At 32.4% G+C, this 22,001-nt stretch overlaps 4 protein-coding genes across 4 annotated transcripts; 2 read left to right on the top strand and 2 right to left on the bottom strand.

The window, feature by feature from the left end:
• Window positions 1-376: 376 nt before the first annotated feature.
• Window positions 377-976, bottom strand: LOC104648105 (uncharacterized). Its single transcript, XM_010324675.2, has one exon. The coding sequence runs from the start codon at window positions 974-976 to the stop codon at window positions 377-379; it is 600 nt and encodes a 199-aa protein (XP_010322977.2).
• Window positions 977-1,554: 578 nt separating this feature from the next.
• On the bottom strand, window positions 1,555-3,884 carry LOC101266951 (putative UPF0481 protein At3g02645). Its single transcript, XM_019214345.3, has 2 exons — window positions 3,518-3,884; window positions 1,555-3,328 (listed from the first exon to the last, which is right to left on the bottom strand). The coding sequence occupies exons 1-2, from the start codon at window positions 3,736-3,738 to the stop codon at window positions 1,900-1,902; spliced, it is 1,650 nt and encodes a 549-aa protein (XP_019069890.2). The 5' UTR covers window positions 3,739-3,884; the 3' UTR covers window positions 1,555-1,899.
• Window positions 3,885-10,347: 6,463 nt separating this feature from the next.
• Window positions 10,348-11,316, top strand: LOC101259944 (uncharacterized). The gene has a single exon (XM_004241637.5). The coding sequence runs from the start codon at window positions 10,492-10,494 to the stop codon at window positions 11,083-11,085; it is 594 nt and encodes a 197-aa protein (XP_004241685.1). The 5' UTR covers window positions 10,348-10,491; the 3' UTR covers window positions 11,086-11,316.
• A 2,929-nt stretch (window positions 11,317-14,245) lies between these two features.
• Window positions 14,246-21,862, top strand: LOC101260238 (proline--tRNA ligase, cytoplasmic). The gene is made up of 13 exons (XM_004241638.5): window positions 14,246-14,379; window positions 14,965-15,041; window positions 15,150-15,271; window positions 16,751-16,843; window positions 17,042-17,158; window positions 17,594-17,781; window positions 18,023-18,089; window positions 19,442-19,564; window positions 19,676-19,828; window positions 19,914-20,198; window positions 20,362-20,580; window positions 21,375-21,468; window positions 21,632-21,862. The coding sequence occupies exons 2-13, from the start codon at window positions 15,020-15,022 to the stop codon at window positions 21,694-21,696; spliced, it is 1,548 nt and encodes a 515-aa protein (XP_004241686.1). The 5' UTR covers window positions 14,246-14,379; window positions 14,965-15,019; the 3' UTR covers window positions 21,697-21,862.
• Window positions 21,863-22,001: the final 139 nt, after the last annotated feature.

The raw sequence follows: 22,001 nt of genomic DNA, 5'->3' as shown, positions 1-22,001 counted from the left end.
TATTACCTGCATTGCATTTAATTACGCAGCGTTTCTCAATTTATGTACCAATGCCAATTTCTACCTACTTACCACACAAAGGTAATATATATTGAATTGAACAATATGGATGACGCAGCCAAACAATTTGAGGAGAATTAAAAGGAAATAAAGTTAAACAAGTAGACTTCGAGATCTAGATGAAACTCAACATTAATATTAGCCTGATCTTGCTAGTGTTACTACTCCTCATTACCTCATTTAACCTCTTTTTGGAAGCCAAAACTGATTATCCAAATGATAAATATGTTCAAAATGCAGTGAAAAATGAAGAATTGTTGAAGTTCATGAGCAGCCAAAGGAGAAACAATCATGGAAGAAGAAGATCAATTCCACGTCATCCACCAAAAAGACATCGTCCTCCGATAATAACCTGTCCACCACCCTTAGTTCTGTCTCCGCCTCCACCACGAAGACGTCCTCCAATAATAATCCATCCACCACCACTAGTACCTTCTCCACCTCCTCCACGACGTCCTCCATTTATAATCCGTCCACCACCACTAGTTCCATCGCCACCTCCACCACGACGTCCCCCATTTATAATCCGTCCACCACCACTAGTCCCGTCCCCACCTCCACCTAGACGTCCTCCATTTATAATCCGTCCACCACCTCTAGTTCCATCGCCACCTCCTCCACGACGTCCTCCAATTATAATCCGTCCACCACCACTAGTACCTTCTCCACCTCCACCACGACGTCCCCCAATTATAATTCGTCCACCACCACTAGTTCCATCACCACCTCCACCACGTCGTCCTCCATTTATAATCCATCCACCACCACTAGTACCTTCTCCGCCTCCACCTAGACGTCCTCCGTTTATTATCCGTCCACCACCACTAGTTCCATTGCCACCTCTACCAATATGGCCTCCGGTTATAATATTCCCACCACCACTAGTTCCTTCTCCGCCACCTCCACTTGTCCCCATATTTAATGCACCTCTTGTTCCAATCTTTTCACCACCATTAGTTCCTTGATCTAGTGCAAAAAATACAAATTTACCATAAGCGTACTTATGGATTTTGATTACTACTGATTGTAGCTAGGTACGTGATACCAGCGCTTATGTACTGTGCTACTCTTTTTCTATAACATCTTCTGGTTTATTAGTTCGATTAATCGTCTTACAATATAACAAAAGAGATATTTAGTTTGAATGAACTATCTTTTAGTATTGTTGCAAAAGCATTTAGCAACAGTTATGTTAATGTCTTTGCATCCGCCGTTACTATAGTTTCTAGTGGTATTTATATAGCTAGATTATAAATACTCATATTATTATTATAACTGAATATAATATAGCGGATTGTCAATGGACGCATTTCTTTTGAATCAAATCATTTGTAACAGCTAAAGAATTAAAGATTACTTTCTTATTCTTTTTTTCTAAACGCGGTATTGAGCTAACTTATTTGCACTTTGACTAATTTTACAGGATAATTGTTAGTACGTTATATTTCCTTCTATCAACAAACAAAAGCAACAAATTATTCTGTACACCAAAACTTGGAGAAAAAGCATCTTGAAAAAGATCATAAGAGCGTCAAATTCGTAAAAACATAAATAATTATTAAAGCACCATGCATTTTTTCTCTAAACAATTGCACAAATCCACCTTTCACTTTAGCATTTCTTCGACCAACAGCAATGCATCTGATCACAAAAAGAACTATTTACTCTTATCTTATGTGCTTAGGCTAATCTTAAGGAAATAAATATTACACTTTAACAATAAAACAAATAAAAAGAAAAGAATCATTCATCAGTATTAAACAACTTCTTATAACTTACCCAGTGTAGCTTCACAAGTGGGGTCTGAAGAAGATAAGATGTACATAGATCGTATGATCTCTACCCAGAATTTTGAGTATGAAATATACGAGCACACTTATACACGGAACAAAACGCTTGTAAAGTCATCAACAATAACAGCATAATAGCAGCCAGGAATGTGAGAAACTGCCATGATCCAAACACATAATGCTTCATCATTTTTCCAATCTTAATACTCCATCTCCCATTATAAAATCCATTCACATCTTCAATCACTTTATCAATAAACGGAACTTTCGTTAATCTCAACGATCTACTCATCCCATTCCACAACTTCGCAACTTCTTTATCACTCTTCAAACGGTTCAAAATTATCCCCTTTTCTCTAAGTAACACCGCGTCTTCTTCGGTATCAATAATCCCATTCATCAATTCAGTGTAACGTGTAAAAACCAATGGCCCTGATGCGTTACATGCCTCATACGCAACTAAATTCCTCAAAATTACCTCTGTATTTACATCTAGACTGACTCTAGGCAAATGAAATTTGATATTTGTATCGTCGAAATTTATGCTCATGATACCTTCACTGGTGGCTACGAAATGTACTCCGGATTCAGAAAGCTCTGTTACTGATGGAATGGCTAATTCTTCAAAAAGTGGAGGCTTATTCATGTTGCTTTCGGAAATTACCTCTGCTTTTTCTTGTGAAAAGAATAAATATGTAATTGGTTGAATTAAAAGTTTAATCACAGGAAGATTAGTAAAAAGTTTCCAAGGTACTTTTAATAAGAATTTAATTGGTTTGGAAAATACAATTTTCTTGAGAAAACGTACTGGTCCTCTGTTTATTTTCACAATGATCTTCCAAATTTCATTAACAAGTTGTGCGATGTGACTTAATTTTCCACCTAAAGTAATATTTTCTTCTTCAATCGGGCTACTTTGTTCGTGATCATCTTCTGTTATCTCAGAAGTTGTTACGTCTAATTTGGGCACGATGAATTGGTACAAAAAGTCTAGCAAGTGAGAGCATTCTGTGATGTTTACTTTTGGGGATTCGTCTGTCGTTTGGAATGGAGAAAGCTCTTTACAGAATCCGGTTAGCATTGACATCAACATTGTGTCTGCTAACTCTAAAGATGAACATTGGACTTCCAATATTTTTCTTAGTAAGAACAATGGGATCTGATTTTCGAGCATAATTAAATCTCTAAGAATAGCGTTATGCGCGGATTTTCTCCCTGCAACATCAACCAAATGTGACATTCTTGAGGATACTCTGGTTAGAATTTTACCTTCTTTGATAGCATAGATTTGAAGGAATTCAAGTAAGAAAGAGGCGTCCACCGCCATCATCCAGGCCAAAGTTTCACCATTGAAATTCAAGTATTTGTGATACGAACTACGAATTCTATGCTCAAATTTTATTAATTGTTCAACGAGATGTTGAAATTTGAGGCTATAGAGGTGTTTCTGAGTTCTCTTTGCAGCAGCTAGCTTGTACCTGAAGTGGCAAAATTAAACCAATTGTTTAGTATAATTGTTCACCCCACCCAAATTTTAAACGGATTTGAAATATGACTTGTCTATTAACAAGGCCTACACATGACTTGTCAAATTCAGGAACAAATCGAATCAAGACTCAAATTTAATTCAATACGTTCATTTGGTACCTCTAAATTCGAATATTTACCTCTCCATATCGTGTAGATCCGAGCGCCAATAGTGATAAGGGCCTATTGCCACCAATTGTGGCACGTAACAATCTTGGTTGCTTAGCAACAGGGCTTTTGGTACATTGAAAATGCTAACTGGAATTTCAGTGTCTTCTTCAAGTTCTTCATCGAGTGTTCGACGGATTTGAATAATCCATCGATGCTCATCGAAGTTTGAAGTACTGCAGCTTGATGTCATTTTTGGTGGAAAAAAAAAACAGTTTCAAATCCTTAAGATTAAAAATAAATTATACATCCGTTTTGGCTTATTGAATGGTGGAGTTACGATGAATGTTAACTCTTAAGATTTTATAGGTGTAAAAATAGACGTAAATGTGATTAACTAAACATAATCTTAAAGGCGTAATATTAAGTACCTCTTTACATGTAAAAAGAAACATATATTATAAGTACTAGGTAATAAATTATCCCTTTGTTACAAAAGAAGGCCTAAGATCGAATAAAGTGGTTCTTAGAAGAAAAAAAAATTACTTTCGCTAAAATTAGATTAATTTAATATTCTATAATTACAATTTGAATATTTAACTATACTAATGTATAGGTTGTGATTTTTCTCTTATTAAGTTAAGGAACAAATTATTTTAAATAATAATTAAAATTCATGTAATTTAAATCTTTAAAAGTAAAATATGATAACTAATTTGAAACGAATAACCATATATTGCGCATATATATATTTGAAAGGTGTAGGTTTCTTTTCAGGCAGCCATAATTTAATTGTTTGCTCTTCAAAGAAGTAAAAGAGGAATTAAAGCAGCAATTGTTTATTTTGTGATTTCTTTTTTTCTCGATAAAGAATATAAAAGGAGAATCACCTAAGCTGTAATAGGACCACAAAAATAAAATAAATGAAAAAATAAGAATCTAATAAAGTCAAGTATTTTACAAGCATTTGCAATTAAAAATTAAAATTAAACCTCCTGGATACTCCAATTGGAAAATTTATTATTTTATACCAACAACTCCTCAAATTGTAGAAGAAAATGAATACAATTTATTTCTACTTTTTTTTATGGATTTAAATTACATGTTTAATAAAGTTGATCTAAAACAAATCATGTATATCTAATTAAGAGATTATCATCCATGCTAAATTAATAAGTTTTGACATTCTACGTATAGCTCATTCGTTTATCAGGCTTTGTTGCAAATCAATCTGCAAAAAAAGAATAATAATTGTCAGTCCTTTTTTATACCAAAATAATAACGTTAAAAAGAATAAAAAAATCTACTTTCTTAATTATTTCTTAGTTATCTCAGCTGTAATTTATTTTTCTTTCAATAACTGAAGATTATAATAAAATTCAACAATCTTTTCCATATTTCTAGTGCAACGCTTTCGGTTTCTCTTTGTTCTCTAGCTCCTCTTCAACGATCAGTTTTGATTTTTTTATTGGCCAAGTTGGAAAAAAATGAACGAAATAAATTAAAAAGGTAAAATAATGTATTTTTCAACTTAATCAATAAAAAAAAACCGAGTCCGATCATTGAAGAAAAGGTAGATAAACAAAAACCCAAAAGAAGTGCGTTAGAGAAGATGAAAAGACTGTTAAATGTTATGAAAATCTCCAAATATTGAAAGATTTTGAGAGCTTCACAATATATTTGGAAGAAATATTGGTTTATTATATAGGAGTAGAATATGTGTCCAGTTGATTTATTCATTTATTACAAATATTTTCCACATTATTATAAGGCATGTTCTGGGTTAAGTTTTGTAATTCTTTAGTCAAATCTTAATTAATTCAATTATATATAGCAATAAATGTAAATTAATAGTAATAAATATTTTAGAGTCATGAATTCCTTTTCAACCGTCAAACTAAATAATTTTGACTAACATTTTATAATATATTTTTTAATATATTGATATGCGAAAAATTGCAATATAATATTTTTTTGTTTAAAATATTAAATTAATGTAATATAATATAACATTTCAAATTAGTCAAGTTGACTTTTTGAAAAGTGCAATATAACAAATGAAAGTGGACAGATAAATTGATTTTACTAGGTTATACTTATTAAAAGGAAAAATGACAAATTTCCCTAAACTATCGTAAATGATGTACAAATACATTTTATCATATTTTTCGAACATAAATACCCGCCATCTAAAAATCAAAGCATATTAGTTAATAAGTACTCCTATTTTTGGAAATCATAAGAAAAAAGAAAAAGTGTCACAATACATTGGTTAGTACTCACATTAAGAATAAAGAAGACAAAATAAAAATTCACTCAAACAAGATAAGTCAAACAAGGAAGATTTAAGTCTGTTAAGTATTTGAACTAATTACATAATATTAATCAATAGATGAGCTAAGTAAAATAATATCAAACAAGTAGTAGTCCCTGTTAAGTTTTTGAGATAATTACACAATAGTAATTAACAAATAAGCTAGGTGAATTAAGATTAAACAAGTGGTCCTACCTAATTGTATTAGTCTGAGTAATGGGTGTCGTGTGGGTTAAACAGGTTCATGGGCGGGTATTTGAATATTGAGTTAATTAATTGGTCCAATCGGACTGAGTCATAGTATTGCGTCACATGTACCTAATTCGTCTTCTGTTAAAGTAAAGGATAAATATGCTTAATTTTAAACGGCAGAGAATATCAATATCCAAAAGGTATGACAGCGAATATTTATATATATCATTTTGCTATAATTTAGAGATATATTTATCCTTTTCTCTGTTATTAAATTATATGTATAAATGGTATACTTGAAGGTACTTATTATTGTTCTCACAATCCCATGCATTAAAAATAATATACTCCCTATGTGGCCTAAATCTACCGCTTTTACTTTAATCAATATTGTTTTACTATATATATGATATTATTTTTCGATAAAAATATCTGAGTGAACGCCAGAATATAACGTAACTATGCCCCTGCTAGTGAGAGCTACACGTAATAAGTACTGTTTTATGTATTGTAAGAAAAAAAGATTTAAACAAATATATGAAAAATAATTTTATGATTGTAGAGTTGCCACTTGGTGTATTGGGGCAGATTGTCTTCCTGCGTTGGATGGGCCGGTTAGTCAGGGCCCAGTAGTCGGTGCCAATCACAGAATGGTGGCCCACGTATCACTGTTTTGGGCCCAAAAAGAGTCGGCTTCTTCCCCCACCTTGCTTCAAACAAAATAAAAATAAAAATAAATTCAGAAAAAACTCAAAAATAGCAAGGATAGTAGATAGTATAAAACTCAACAACTATAGTTTTGAAAATTGTGCTCCGTAGCTATGATTTGTTGGTCGTAGAATGGAGGTCGTAGTTTGTAAATTTTGCTTGTAAATATACAAACAGATTAAGTACATATAAATGTGGGCTGTAATTTATATATTATGCTTGCGAATATACAAACGGAATAAGTATACACAAAATTTGTATTTATTAAAAAAAAATTTAGAACATGGTTTGTATATTTTCTTGTCAATCTACAAAATTCATTATGATATTTTCACAAATAGTATACAAATGTTAAGGATAAGCGTATTGAGATTTTAAATTTATATATTTAAAATTGAAATATAAATTCTGGATTCATCCAATTAGGAATCAAATTTATACTATTAGCAAAATCGAATTCGATGTAGAGAAAATTAGTTATAGTGGTACACGCCTGACTAGTTGCTTATTGATCTATTTTTCAAATAAAATAAATAAATCCAGTTTTTGTATGTTATTTTAATAGTAATACAATTGAAATATCTCAAGTTTTATAAATTTTATTACATAAATAAATATTACATTATAATATATTTATATAGCACAAATTTGAAATATACATTTTTCTTTTAAAATTGTGCATAGTCAAATTATATTATATATATATATATATATATATATATATATATATATATATATATATATATATATATATATATATATATATATTGAAACAAAAGGTGTATATTGTTATATTTCTTATCTTGTGTTTGACGAGATTACTAACATTGTTCAAGTAACAAGACAATTTTAGCAAATAAACGAATACCCTGCACCAAACATTACAAAGAAATGAGATTTCAACCACTTAAAAATCAAATATAAAAAAACAACCTATTTTTTAAGTGTAAATATAAATATTTCCGACGTTAAAAAAATAAAAATATCCTCATAAAATAATCATAAATTTGAATAATAATAACAAACAAATACCCTACAAAATTAACAATTACATTTAGAAGTTGGACAATTATGGAAATTTAACCATTACTCTTTGAAAGAGCTTCTACATAAGCCTTCTCCAGTACATATAAAGTGGTACTTTTGTTGTTAATTCGAAATAAAAAATGTTTCACGTTATTAAGAAAGTATGAATTATTATTTTTCTACTTAGATAAGTGGGTTTTTATATAACTAAAAAATCATATTAAATATGTACAATTTAGTTTAACATAAGTTAATACAAACATTTTTACTAACTAAAAAATCATATTAAATATGTATCGAAATAGTATCAATGTTCTTTGACTTTGAAATCATGTCACAATAGTTGAACTACGATTAGCTTCCATTCCTCTTCTATCCGTCAATCAAATACTAGTAAAATTGTTTTTGCAATTCTCATAATGTGGAAAAATAAAATTAACACGACAAGTTCCTCTTTCTATAAAATTAGTAACATTTTGCTGTGTGTAGCATAAGAAGGCAAGTTAACCAATGCTAGTGCCACCAATTGAGACGGGGCGGACTCACGTGATTCGGTTGAATCCCCTTGATAAAAAATTACATTATATATGTAAGATAAATATTTTTATATTTATGAAGATATATTAGTTTTAAATTTCCTCATCAATGTAAATCTCCTTTTTAAGTTGATCATAGTGTCAAGTCTCATTATGAATATTTTATTTATTTTAGCTTCTCTTCCTTTAATTTTGAGATCAATCTTTCGTTTTATTATTTTTATAAAAAATTCGTACAAAAAAGTAAATTTCGACTCTAAAATTTCGAACCGTGCTAAACGGTCTCCTATAATAGAATGAACTTTTTATATCTATAAGTTATATACTACTATTTCCTGAAAATTGTGTTTTATTAACATATTTATATATTTACACTTCTATTTTTTAATATCGTAAATTTATCACTGACTATTGAGAACTGCTTTCTTATTAACTTAAAGTCTTTTATTTGTTTTATCATGCAATGTCTTTAAACTCAATTAAGTTTAGATGCACAAACCTACATTGACGGACATGACACTTCTTAACAAATGCAACTTATCCAAAAAAGTAATCATCGCTTTACCATCATCTTTGATCATAAAGTTAACCTAATTATTTAGATACTAAATCTTAGGAGTGTGCATTTGTCTGTTCGATTTTATATATTATCGATTTTCAGTTTTCAAGTAACAAAGTAATAAGAAATTTTTTATCGACTTTTGATTTTTCGATTTAATCAATTAAAAAATACTTATAAAAAATTAACGCAACAGCACAATAATATAAAGAAAAAACTATACAAGTATGACACAAAGAGAAATTAAGAGGAATAAGATTCTTACTTTATATTTTGATATTTTTATATAATATGAAGTTGTGAATTAAAAATTACTTTACTGTATGGATTGAAGGCCAAAGAATAAAAATAATAACTAACAAGGTATTGAGATTAATATATATTAATATTTATATATAAGTTAATATAATAAATTATTAATCTTAATAAAGTTTTGATTTATTAAATATTAAAATTTAATACTAAATTGATAATTCAATAAAAACAAAATTATAATCATTAAAAACTCATTAATTCAATAAGTCAATAACAACAACTTGACAACACTTTTTTCATTTTAATTTTTTCGCACCCTTAAATTCGATCCATAAATGGAGGATATTTCTCGTAACTCAATTCTCTTGAGTATTACTGTAGTTTCCTCCAATAATAGGGGCAATACTGAACGCTCATGTGATTGCATGTCAGACTTTTAGCGCCCCTAAAATCTAGTGACAAGTGACCAAAATTCAGCGCAGTCTTTCCCCGTTGTTCCAAACTAGTGCCTATCATTATATTGTTAAAAATATATATTTTTTATTATTATTTTTTTTATAATTGTTTGATAGATATATTAAAAATACATATTTAAAATTAATTGTTAATTTAAATGATAAAAAAATAATTAGTCATCCTTTTTTAAATTTGTCTTTAATGATAGTGTAGTTTAATTAAAAAGTTATGTAGATTTTTAATATTTTTGGTATGGTAGAATTATATTAGTCAAATTACACTTTGTATTGAATTTTTATTGAGGGGTGTGCATGACCTTAACATGATAAATAATTGTGGACAGAGAGAGTATTAATTACATTATTTATTAAACTAAAAAGAATATTGATTAAGTTTTTTCTATATTATTCTTTACAATAAATTACGCTTAAAGTGTTTATATTTATTTATAAAATTTCTAAAAATAATTAATGAAGCGCAATAATAATTTTTAGTCATTTATGACTTTTGAAATACAATATAAAATAAAAAAATGATCAACTAAAATAGTCCAAAAAGTACTCCCTCATTCATTAATCCTTGTCTCTTTGAAAAAATTTAACTAAAGGGTAAAGAGCAACTTAATTTATTTATTTTATGACCATGCTAGGAAAACAAAATTGCTTCAAACTACGTTCAACATAATAATAATATATATATATATAACGCGTGTATGCCACTGCTCTCATGTCGCGTGGATTACGTTATGTAATTTGCCTTCGTTACGAGTCCATAAACTTTGGAAGTTCTTTCCGATTCCTCTTACAATTTAGAAAAGCTAGAACCGACTTTTCTTTTACCTTCATCCTCAAATTTCACTAAAACCACTATTTTGCCATTGATTTCACCCCTATATATACCTCTCCCCCTTCCGTTCTTAAGTTTGCCGAAATTTATTCAGTGAAGAACTTCTGTTAAACAATGGAATCGTCATCGTCCAAAAACAAATTGCACCATAATTATCAACGATCCGTTTCACCATCGGGTCGGTTCTGTTCTTCCACTATTTCTTCCTCCACCTTCTCTGCTCAAACCTCCGATTGGTTAACCCGATCCACCTCCCCAACCCGAGTTAATCTCCGTCGATCAGTTTCCCCTTCCCCGTCCGTACGATTTTCCAGCTCTAATAACCGTTCGATTTCAGTTTTCCCTCGTAAGCCGCAGCAGAATAGACATCCATTACCTTCTTCTTCCAATCAGAAGAAGCACTGCACGTGTTCGCCGACAACACATCCAGGTTCATTCCGTTGTAGCCTTCACAGAAAAACTACTAATCGGAGTGACGGTCAATCGTATCACTCGAGTCATCCATTGAATATGAGGAGATCAGCGATGACGAATTCGCTGGTTCGAATTGGAGCTGTGGAAGGTGAATTGGTGAAGAGAGCACTTGCTGCTTTGATTCGACCGTCTTCTCATCAACTCAGGCGTAGATGTGATTTTCAGCCTAAGCCTAGTAGGCTCTCCGTCATGTCAAAGGCCGAAGATTATATTTGTGATGTACAGTTACTGTAGTTGGGTTGATTTGCCCCCTTTTTATTCTTGTTCCATTTCAGCCCTAAAAAAACAGAACCATAATTTTGTACGATTTGATTGAATGTGAATAGGAAACAAATTTAGCATATATGTATCAAAATTTAAGTGGCGTAATTGTCAGGTGCCATTAATTTAGTGCTATTTTTTTTTGGGTGCTTTTTAAAGTCGAGTTGGTTGAACTTTTTGAATGGTAGATGCAACTGTTCCTAACTCCACTGATTCAAGTGTGTTTTGTTACAATTAATTAGTAAATATTTGTTTAGTTTTCTTGTTTAATTATCAGGGGTTGGAACAACTTTGATCTCCCTGAACTGATTACTGATTTTTTTTCTTCTTTTGGTTCATAACTACAACATAGAATTCAGTATGTGATAAAATTGGGCTTAAAACAAGAACATAGAATTCAGTGTGTGATAAAATTGGGCTTTCGCCAAGCATGTTGTTTCAACAAGATGGTACCAAAGCACAAAAAGAGAGATCAGTTGCTTCATGTGGAAAAAGGGGCAAATATATATGTATCTTCAACTTTGAGTTTTGGAGCAGATATATCATTAAAAAGTGATGTATATATAAAACAAATGGTGCAAGTAGAGATCTAGAATTAAAGAGTTCAATGGAACATACTCAATTAGTAGTGCAAAGTGCAGAGTCATCTTATTACGCATTCAACAGAACTCAATAATTTTATCTCAAGTTTTATATTTAGTAAGCAAAAAAAAATTGTGAACGAGAACTCATAACTAGAAAATCTCGACTCTACCTCTGCGATTCGCAAACAACTCTAGTAGGAGTTTCTTGTCAATTAGCAGTTGCCAACTCCGTATTCCTCTTCAACATAGCTGCTTTCCATCTTGTAAAGTAATTTCTTGAATGGCACAACAGCAAAATTACAACAAATTGAATCTGGTCGACGAGTCCACATTTTTAAGCGCTTAGCAACAAGTTTATTTGCTTGATTTATGGCTACTATTAACCATAACCTATGGTTTCTTGAACTTTGAGGGGTCATTTGATAGAGGGATAAATGATAAATAATAATGTCTGATAAAATTTAACTTTATCATGTATTTGGTTCGAACTTCGAAGTATTAGCTAATTCCGTGACTATATTATCCTATCATTTAGGCTGAAATGGTGGAATTATTAGATTATTATCTCAGAAGGTGAAATAAGATAATCTCATGAGATATTTTTACTTATCTCATCTCACGTACTAAACAATCTCCGAAAACAATAAAAGAGAAAATGTGTTGTTGAGTGTACTGAACAAAGTCTTACATATGGAAAGCACACAAGACAAAAAGAATCTCTTGTAACACGTGGACTAGTGAGTCTGCTTTTGGAGAAAATTGTGTGAGCTTGATCAAAATCGACGATATAATTTATTTATTTTTGTCTTTGCCATCAGTCACAGCTTGGAAGGGGGCTCTGTTATGGACTTCTTGGTCACTCTAGCATAGATTTTTCTTCCACAACTATTGTCCTTTTCCAAATAAAAGAAAGGTATACATTTTAAACAAATAAAGAAATTATTGTATATATATGTCCACAACACAAGGGGTTTAGTGAGTAAAGTCTAAAGACGCTTAGATCAAATCAAACAATTTAAATTTGATGGTTAAAAATTAATAGTATACTCTATTTTATAGGTACGTGAATGATTTGATGAACTAAATGATGATCGAATTACTCTATTATCTTTTTTCTTAAGCGTATAAATAGAATGCTGCAATTTGTTTAACAAAAAACAAGGCCAATTTATTAGTTAAGCAAAAAGAAAGAAATTGAATGACTTTTAATAAGCAAATTAATCATTGACGCAACATTAACAACAACATATCTAATATAATGTTACAAGGTTAGATTTAAAAAAAGTAAAGTAAACGAATACTTTATTTCTATCTTGTAAGATAACTGATAAGAAAATTATTTATGATAATAAGATAAACAGATTAACAAAAATAATGATTTTACTAGATTGAAGTCTAAAAAGAAGCAAATCTCAAAAATGTTAATCACAAATCAACTTTAATTATAGTTGATTGATTAGGAAATATATTACATATTATTGGCTTAGAATAAAAAGAATAGATTTGCGCTCTTAGTGGATCTTGCAGATAGAATTGCAGAAGTATTATAAACCTTACAGGTTCCATTTTCTTTTGACTTTGGTGCAGTAGAGTAAAATTTAATGCTTATTCATAAATTACTTTAACTGTTAAAATATTTTTTCACATTAGTTTTCTTTTTATTATAAGTTTATAACTATGTAACGGATAAATTGAAGAGGAAAATTGAGAAAATGACATAAGAGGGTCCATTATCTTTGATAGTAGAGTAAAAGTAGTCCTTTTAAGTATCAATTAAACAATTTTGACCCTTTAAATCTCGAAAGTGAATATTTTTAATTTTTATCAAATATTATCAAACTTTCTTTATTAAATTTCATCAGAATTGTAAAATAAATCGAAAAACTTTGGTCAAAGTTCTAAACCCCCAATGTAAAACACTATATCAAATACATAAGTAAATAGTAAATAACAAAATTTTCATCTCAAAAAGTTACATCAAACTCTTTAAACAAACCAAAAATAACATAAACTACAAAATTAGTACTTCTCAAATATGAATTCCTGCTAAGTATTTTTTTATCATAGTTTGGATTAAATTTAAGCTGTGGTAAAGTATAAGTATTCTTAAACTATGATCAATATTTCAGAGACACATCTTATCTAAGCTAATGTTCTAATACCCCGATTCTTTTTTACAGTTTTATGCACCTTTTGGCTTACGTTGTAATTGATACATTCCTTGACTTAGAGAGATATTACAAAACTATGTAAGTTAAAAAAGTGTATATAATTATAAAAAAAATAGAGTAAAAATAATAAAATTTTAATTTAATTAAATTATGTCTCTAAAATTTTAGTTATAGTCTAATAACTACTAGAAGCTAGTGCCTTATCCCTATTTAAGCTAGGAGAATTTATCGAACATTGTATTTATGAAACTCAAAGGGTTAAAATAACTCAAATGAAACTCAGAGGATTATTTCAAACTTACCACAAAAAGATAATAGACCATTTTGTAATTTTGGAAAATCAATCGACATATTTACAGTATATATTGGGTCAAATTAGATAAAGAGCATTGTCGCATTTTCATTGCTCTTTCTTAGCGTTGACACTCTCCTTCTTCTTCACTGTTGCGCCGCCGCTTCATCCTCAAACCCTCCTCAGTACGACGACGTTTTCGTCTCTCTTCATAGCCAAGGTAAGTCTGAGATGGCTGCCAATCTCGGGTTTTCCGATTGCTAATGCCCAAACCTCGTTTATTGTGTTTTTCCTTTCAATTTATCTTTTTTTCTGTTTTGGGTGCATTGTGTTAGATTTGATGCTTTATTTAATTTCATGTTAATGGGATTTAACGGGGGCTTTGTGTTACATTATATGAAGCTTTTTTATATGTTTAATTATGTAGCTTTTTTTTTTTTTTTTAATTATGTGCTATAAGGTTATTATGTTGTTTTGGAGTGTGCTAAAACCCATTTCTTTCATTATTGTCATGATTTTAAGTCTGACCTGTTTAGATGGGCAAAAGTTTAAACCTTTTGATGTAGGACCTTCTCGAAACTACATTTTGGGCATTATTCATAGCTAGCAGCTTCTATTTTGAGTAATTTAGTAATTTGTAGTGTTGAAAGGCAGATCTGGATGGAAATTTTGATGCATATATTGATAAGGGTGCAAAGTTTTCATATTCTTGAATGGATTGATAAATCAAATTAATAAGAAAAAGAAGTATATGATTATTGTCTACTTCTGCAAGGTGATAGTTCTCTGTTTTGCTGTTAAATAGTATATTGGCAATTTGGAGGGAACATTATTAGCTGTCGTTTGAGGTGTTTGCTGCCATGGCTGGTAAAGATGGAGATAGTAAGTACTTTTCACTTGCTGATTGCTTTTAACACAAGTTTTCTTTTCTCACTCTTCAATTTTCGAAGTCTGCACTTTGTATAATATTATCATCTTGCTTTTGTTTAGAGGGAAAAAAGAAAGAAGGCAAGAAAGAGGTAGTTCATGGAAAAAAGAAAGAAGTCAAGAAAGAGACAGGTCTCGGTCTCTCTTACAAGAAAGATGAGAACTTTGGAGAGTGGTATTCTGAGGTAAGCTTGAAATATTCAACTATTAGAGATCAAATGTATCAAGGTTCTTCTTTATTCATTTTGCATTATACCCAGAAAGTCTTGGAAGAGTTTCCACTTACTTTTAGCTATCTTCTTCTTCTTTCACGGCTTAAGTTTCCAGACACTTTTAGCTATGAGTTTCCGGAATTTTGTTATCTTATGTCGTATCCCGTCTTCTTTTATTTTCATGCTTTGTGAGATTGAAAGGTATGTGGCCTATTTTATGCGATACTTTTTTTTTTCTTTTTGTGACAAGAAGCTTAGAAGTTACAACCTACCTATTAATACTAATATTCAGTTTAAGCTCCTGGCTCCCTTTTGTATATAATAGAATGCCTTATTGCCAAATGAGTTTTGCTGGATACAAATGCTGTCATAATGAGAAGAGTAGCAAAAGGAAATTTAAGACATGGGGAATATAATACTTCGCTACGTTTAACTTGCCTGTATCTCCAGTTTTTTAGAAAATTTAATTTAATGTGCTCTATCAGACAAACAATACCCAGTGTCATAGTTGGGTCTGGGGAGGGTAGAGTGTATGCAGATCTTACCTCTACCTTAGGAGTTAGAGAGGCTGTTTTCGATAGACCTTTGGCTCATGGAATGTGTTCTACCAGACCAGTAGTATAGTTAAAAAACTCAATTTCATATATTCCTTTAGTAGCTTGTTATGTGTCTGCTCCAGTGTTGTGAAAGTCGCTCGCCATAGCGCCTTTGGCGAATGGCGAGGCAAGTCTGTGTCGCCATTATCCACTGAGGCGTGGCGACCTCAAATAGGCGAGCCGAGGCAACCCGAGGCGACCCAATGGCGACGTAAATGGCGTCGCCATTTTGATTTTTTTTTTAAAAAAGTTTTAACTTAATAATATATTTTTTTTTCTATTTTCAAACTTTCATCAGACTTTCGTGTATTCCTCTTCTTCTCTTCCTCAGTCGCTGCTCTCTTCTTCTCTTCCTCAGTCGCTGCTCTCTTCTTCGTCTCTTTCCCTCGAGTTGCTGCTCCATTCGTCTCTTTCTCTTTCACTCGTCACTATCCCTGCCTTCACTACTCTTTTTTTCCTCTGTTTTCTTCACTCTCTGTTTTGTCCCGGATTACTGTAAAATGCTTTCTGATTTCACTGTGTTGTGACTGCTGTCCATTATTTTTTTGAAAAAAAATTTAATTCTGCTGTAGTAATTATTATAGTATTTGTAATATATGTAATTGCTATTGAAATTTTGAATATTATATGTGCAATTAAATGTTTTTAATTTTTGGTATTAATTGGCGCCTCGATTCAAAAAGGCAAGCGACGAGTGGCGAGGCAGGCCCTTGTCGCCTCTCGCCGTCCAAAACACTGGTCTGCTCATTAGCATGATGCATTTGTTAATATTACTGCTTTTTCTATGTACTTCCTGTCTTATTGCAATTGCAAGTCCTTAACATGATTATGACTTCTCCATAACTAATAAATGTAGGTGGTTGTTAGTGGTGAAATGATTGAGTACTATGACATTTCTGGCTGTTATATCTTAAGGCCATGGGCAATGTCCATCTGGGAGATATTGCAGGTAAGTTTGTTCCTCAAATTGACTCTTTGGTGCCGGCCTTGTATAGGATTAAAATCCTTTCTAATGTCAGCGATGTTGACTATTCTTTTGAAACTAAAATGTTATCTACGAGATTCTACGCGTTTGACGTCTTAATTTTGACCATTTTCAATCCTTTTCCATAACATGTATAATGCATTCTTAATTCTCTGTTTCCAGACCTTTTTCGATGCTGAAATTAAGAAGATGAAGATAAAAAACTCCTACTTCCCTCTCTTTGTGTCCCCTGCTGTTCTACAAAAGGAAAAGGACCACATAGAGGGATTTGCCCCTGAGGTGAGGCTTGGCTTTTGTTTCATTAACGCAAGTTTGTTTTCTTCCAGTCTGTGAATAACTTGGGAGGCTTTAAGTCTTACTTCTATACCTAATTTTCATTTCCATTTTCTGACACCTTGATTTGTGAAATTGGCTTATATCTTCCAAATATATTTAAGTTGTAACTGGTGCTCCTATTCCTCTTTTAAAAAGTGAAAGGGATCTTCTATTTTCTGTTCTCTTAAATCTCCTTAAAAAGGGCATCATATAGTTAGAAAGTTATCACAAATTTGGGCAATATATGATTCCTAGATGTAAGACACTCCTCTAGTGTTGTTAATTTCAGTAATGGTAACTTCAATCATGGTCTCCAGTTAATACCATCCTCATAAGCAATCTAACAATGTATAGTATTTCTCCATTAACTATGCTCAATCAGTTGTGTTTGTTCTACAGGTTGCTTGGGTTACAAAATCTGGAGACTCTGATCTGGAGGTGCCCATTGCGATTCGACCAACAAGTGAAACTGTGATGTATCCTTATTTCTCGAAGTGGATTAGGGGACATCGTGACTTGCCCTTGAGACTTAACCAGTGGTGCAACGTTGTGCGATGGGAGTTTAGCAACCCCACCCCATTCATTAGGTTCGCTTTTCGATGTTTTTATCTTTTTTTGCCTGTCTCTCATCAAAAATTTGGTGTGCTGACTGCAACCATTTGTTTTTCGACTCGCTTTAGTCTTTCTGGGGAGGATGGACCTAATTGTCATCTCCTTTCTTTCACTTCTCCTTATGTATAATTATCTTATACATTATAAACAAAAACCACCATTCATTTGAGATCTTCAAGCTGTGTGTAACACTTTTTGCACATGTTCCTTACTCAGGAGCCGTGAATTTCTCTGGCAAGAAGGTCACACTGCTTTTGCAACTAAGGAGGAGGCAGATGAAGAGGTATTTGGTATATGTTAGAATATGCAATTGAGTCATTTATCTTTTTTCTTAAACAAAACTGATCTTTTTCTTAAGCTTCTTTAAAATTACTATACAGAGTAGTACATAGCTCAAAAGCATTGGATGCTAACTGAAATTTAGTAATTTGTAAAAGTATTTTTCTGTTTATTTCTACTCCGTCCTTTGTCCTATACTTGGAGTTCTATGTTGAAAAACTAAGCTTTCTGGAGCTATTTGCATCAAACCATGAGGCTTATGGTTGTATCATGCTTGGACATAGTGTTGAATGAGATTTCTTCTATTCTTTTCAGTTAATATTAATCATGAGAAAATGGTTTTTGGTTGTTGTTTGGAATGGTGCAAAGAAGTATGAGAACTATAGTTTTTCTAAGCTCAAGGCGGCACCACAAGACACTTTACTTCTAGGACAATTCCTATTCTAGTTGACAATTAGTCTGAATTACATGGACCAGCTTGCTCGCCTGTCTTGACATGAGATGATATCAGTGCCTGTTAATCTGTCTAGAGATGAAGATTATACTGATGCAAAGCAAGGTTGTAAATGTTTTGCTCTTGTTTCAATTCAAATGAGGGTTATGTATTACCCTTTTCATTCAGTTTCAAATTGGAGGAAAAATTGTACTGGAAGGACGAAAGAGGACCTCTTTTAACTTGAGAAGGATCTTGGGATAAGCCAAAAAGGACATGTGCTAGTAAATTTGTGAAAAGACTTAACTCAATTGTATTATGGAAATGTGTCCTCATGTATACAATAATCACTTGTAGAATTAGGGATGAAATCACAATATGCAAATATGCCATTTTCATGTATCTATGTGATCCCTCTTTCTGTCAAAATTGGGCTTTTATAGGCTTTGTTTCATGGACAAATTTTGCTTGTGTGAAAATTGGTACTGTTGTCCTTTGCTGAAACTTTGGAAAATGCGAGTTTCCACTGCCTTTTTATTGGTGGATGGTTGTACAGTTCTTTAGCTTCCAGGATTGTTTTCCTTCTTATTAAGCATGGCATACCTTTGATATTTGGTGTTGCTGGAAAGTTACTTCAGCAATTGAAAAATACTTGGAGATAGTTATCACCTAGCGTTCTTCCAACATCAGTCAAGATTCGCTGTTGGTGTCTCTGACTTGTGCATCTTTTGTTTGCAGTGATTTCTTTATCTCGTCAATACTTGTCTTAGCAAATTCTGTATTATTAAATTGCTGTACTGAGAATTGGTTGCTTGAAACTGAGGTGCCTTGATTTATCCTTGAAAGGATTGTGAATTTACGTGTAAGAATCTAGCCTTACTAGTACTATCTAATAACTACTGATGTTCTGACGGTCTTTTCAGGTTCTTGACATCTTGGAGTTGTATAGACGTATATATGAGGAATTCTTAGCTGTTCCAGTAAGTAAGGGAAAGAAAAGTGAGCTTGAGAAGTTCGCTGGAGGACTCTACACGACTACAGTAGAGGTATAGAATATGATACTTCTGTCAGGGACAGTATCTGGCAGTCCCTTTAACTGTTGGTAGAATTGTTCTTATCTGTCATTCTTTTACATGGTTTATGGCTTTGTTTGCTAGGCTTTTATCCCTAATACTGGCCGTGGTATCCAAGGTGCAACTTCACACTGTTTGGGCCAAAATTTCGCAAAGATGTTTGAGATAAATTTTGAAAATGAGAAGGGAGAAAAGGCTATGGTCTGGCAGAACTCCTGGGCCTATACTACCAGAACGGTGGGCATTCCATGCCAATGAACAACTCTCTATTGACAATTCAGATGTCAAACTAACTCTCCCTCCTTTTCTGGTACCTTGACAGATTGGTGTGATGATCATGACTCATGGAGATGATAAAGGCCTGGTCTTACCTCCTAAAGTTGCAACAACTCAAGTAGTTGTTATCCCTGTGCCATACAAGGATGCTAATACTCAAGGAATCTATGATGCCTGTGCTGCCACTGTTAAAAGCTTGAATGAATCTGGTATTCGTGCTGAGGCTGACTTCAGAGACAACTACTCGCCTGGCTGGAAATATTCTCACTGGGAAATGAAGGGGGTCCCTCTTAGGATTGAAATAGGACCAAAAGATCTTGCAAATAACCAGGTAAGAATTATAGTTTACTTTCTACTAAGTTGGCTGTTTATGAAAACAAAAGGTAGAAATGTTGTGTTATGGGTGAAATTTTTTTGTTTGCTTAAAGCAGCCAAATAAAATGCTGTACTTTTGTTTTATGTTTTTAAATCCAAAACTCTATATAACTTTCCAGGTACGAGCTGTTCGCCGTGACAATGGAGCCAAAACTGATATTCCTGTGGCAAACTTAGTCGAACAAGTAAAAGATGTGCTCGATTCTATCCAACAAAATCTATTTGAAACTGCAAAACAAAAACGGGAAGCTTGTGTTCAGGTTGTAAAGACCTGGGAGGAATTTGCAGAAGCATTGGGCCAAAAGAAATTGATATTGGCTCCTTGGTGTGATGAGGAGGTAAAATCCTATCAAACTAGTTGCATATGAGATGAATCTTTTCAGTTCAAAAAAAATGTGAGATGAATCTTTTAATTTTCTCAAATTTCGTCTGGAAACATATGGAGTTTTACTTTAAGAAGACTGCATCAAGCAAGTTTTGATCTTGAAATGCCACACAGTAGTACGGTTGATTTTTAGTCTGTTTGGCCAAGCTTTTAAAATCAACTGATTTTGAAATGATTTTGAAAAAGTACTTTTGGATAGTGCCTCTTTTTGTTAGTTAGTTTTACTAGCATTTTTGTGAATATTAGAGTATTACTTTGTGGTTTATCAATGTTCCAAAAGTGCTCCGGGTAAATACTACTACCTTTGTCCCAATTTATTTGGCACCACTTCCATGATTGATTAAGAAGAACTCACGTGCATTATGCAGAACAACTAATGAAGGTCTGGTTTGGACAGATCATGCACTTCGTTTTATCGAAACAGGGAAAGATGTGCTAGTTCCAGTTGGATGTTTTAATGCCTGAGCTGCTGTAATAGACTATTTTGGCTACCCTTCCAATAATGCCACCTTTTCACAGCCAAAAAATAATGAAATGATAATGAACTTAAACTAAGAAATCCTTCTAGAGCACTTTGTTTCATGGTTAGTGCAGGTTCTCCTTCTCTTGTGATAATAATATGAAATTGTGCGTACTTAGTAAGTTTGTTATCCCTGATGCATGTTCCTCTGGAATTGAGGTGATCCCTTTGTTGCCTGCATTTCCTGCTTGACTTCGTTCCATATAAACTTTGGTACTTTCTAATAGGATGTTGAGAAAGAAGTAAAGGCACGCACAAAAGGGGAGATGGGTGCAGCGAAGACTCTTTGTTCTCCATTTGACCAGCCTGAGCTGCCTGAAGGTACTATTTATTCTTGTAGTGTGTATAAACTATTACGTAAAACACATCAAAGTAAAAGTAAGCATTCCTAATGCATATATGTGGACTTGCCAATTATACTGTTAATTCAAACTTGGATAGTACTGCTGTGTCATATTTAACCGCGGTCTCTTCACCATTGTAGGTACTTTGTGCTTTGCCTCGGGTAAATCCGCTAAGAAGTGGACATACTGGGGTCGCAGCTATTGATGATTCATTTTCACCTCTTTTATATTTTTCTGCGTTATGGTGATATGGGAAATTGAATTCCGGAACTTCAATTGTAACATGAGTTTCTTTCTTAAGGACTGATTGTTGTTCTAGTTCCCCAGAATTTTTGATTTACTATTTATACAGAACGTTTTGTGCTTGATAATTCTGTTTGTTAGTTTCAGCCTTTATTTTCTTTCCAATCTTACATTGGATTAATTTTGTAGTTCACAAATCAAAGAGATGCTTTTAAACATTTACCCCTCTTCTTGGAAGTACTTTCAAGAAATGATATAATACCAAAA

This window comes from Solanum lycopersicum, chromosome 6, assembly GCF_036512215.1.
Source record: "Solanum lycopersicum chromosome 6, SLM_r2.1".
Classification (NCBI taxonomy): Eukaryota; Viridiplantae; Streptophyta; class Magnoliopsida; order Solanales; family Solanaceae; genus Solanum; species Solanum lycopersicum.
The sequence above is the reverse complement of the archived record's forward strand: the minus strand, read 5'-3'. Positions and strand labels throughout refer to the sequence as shown.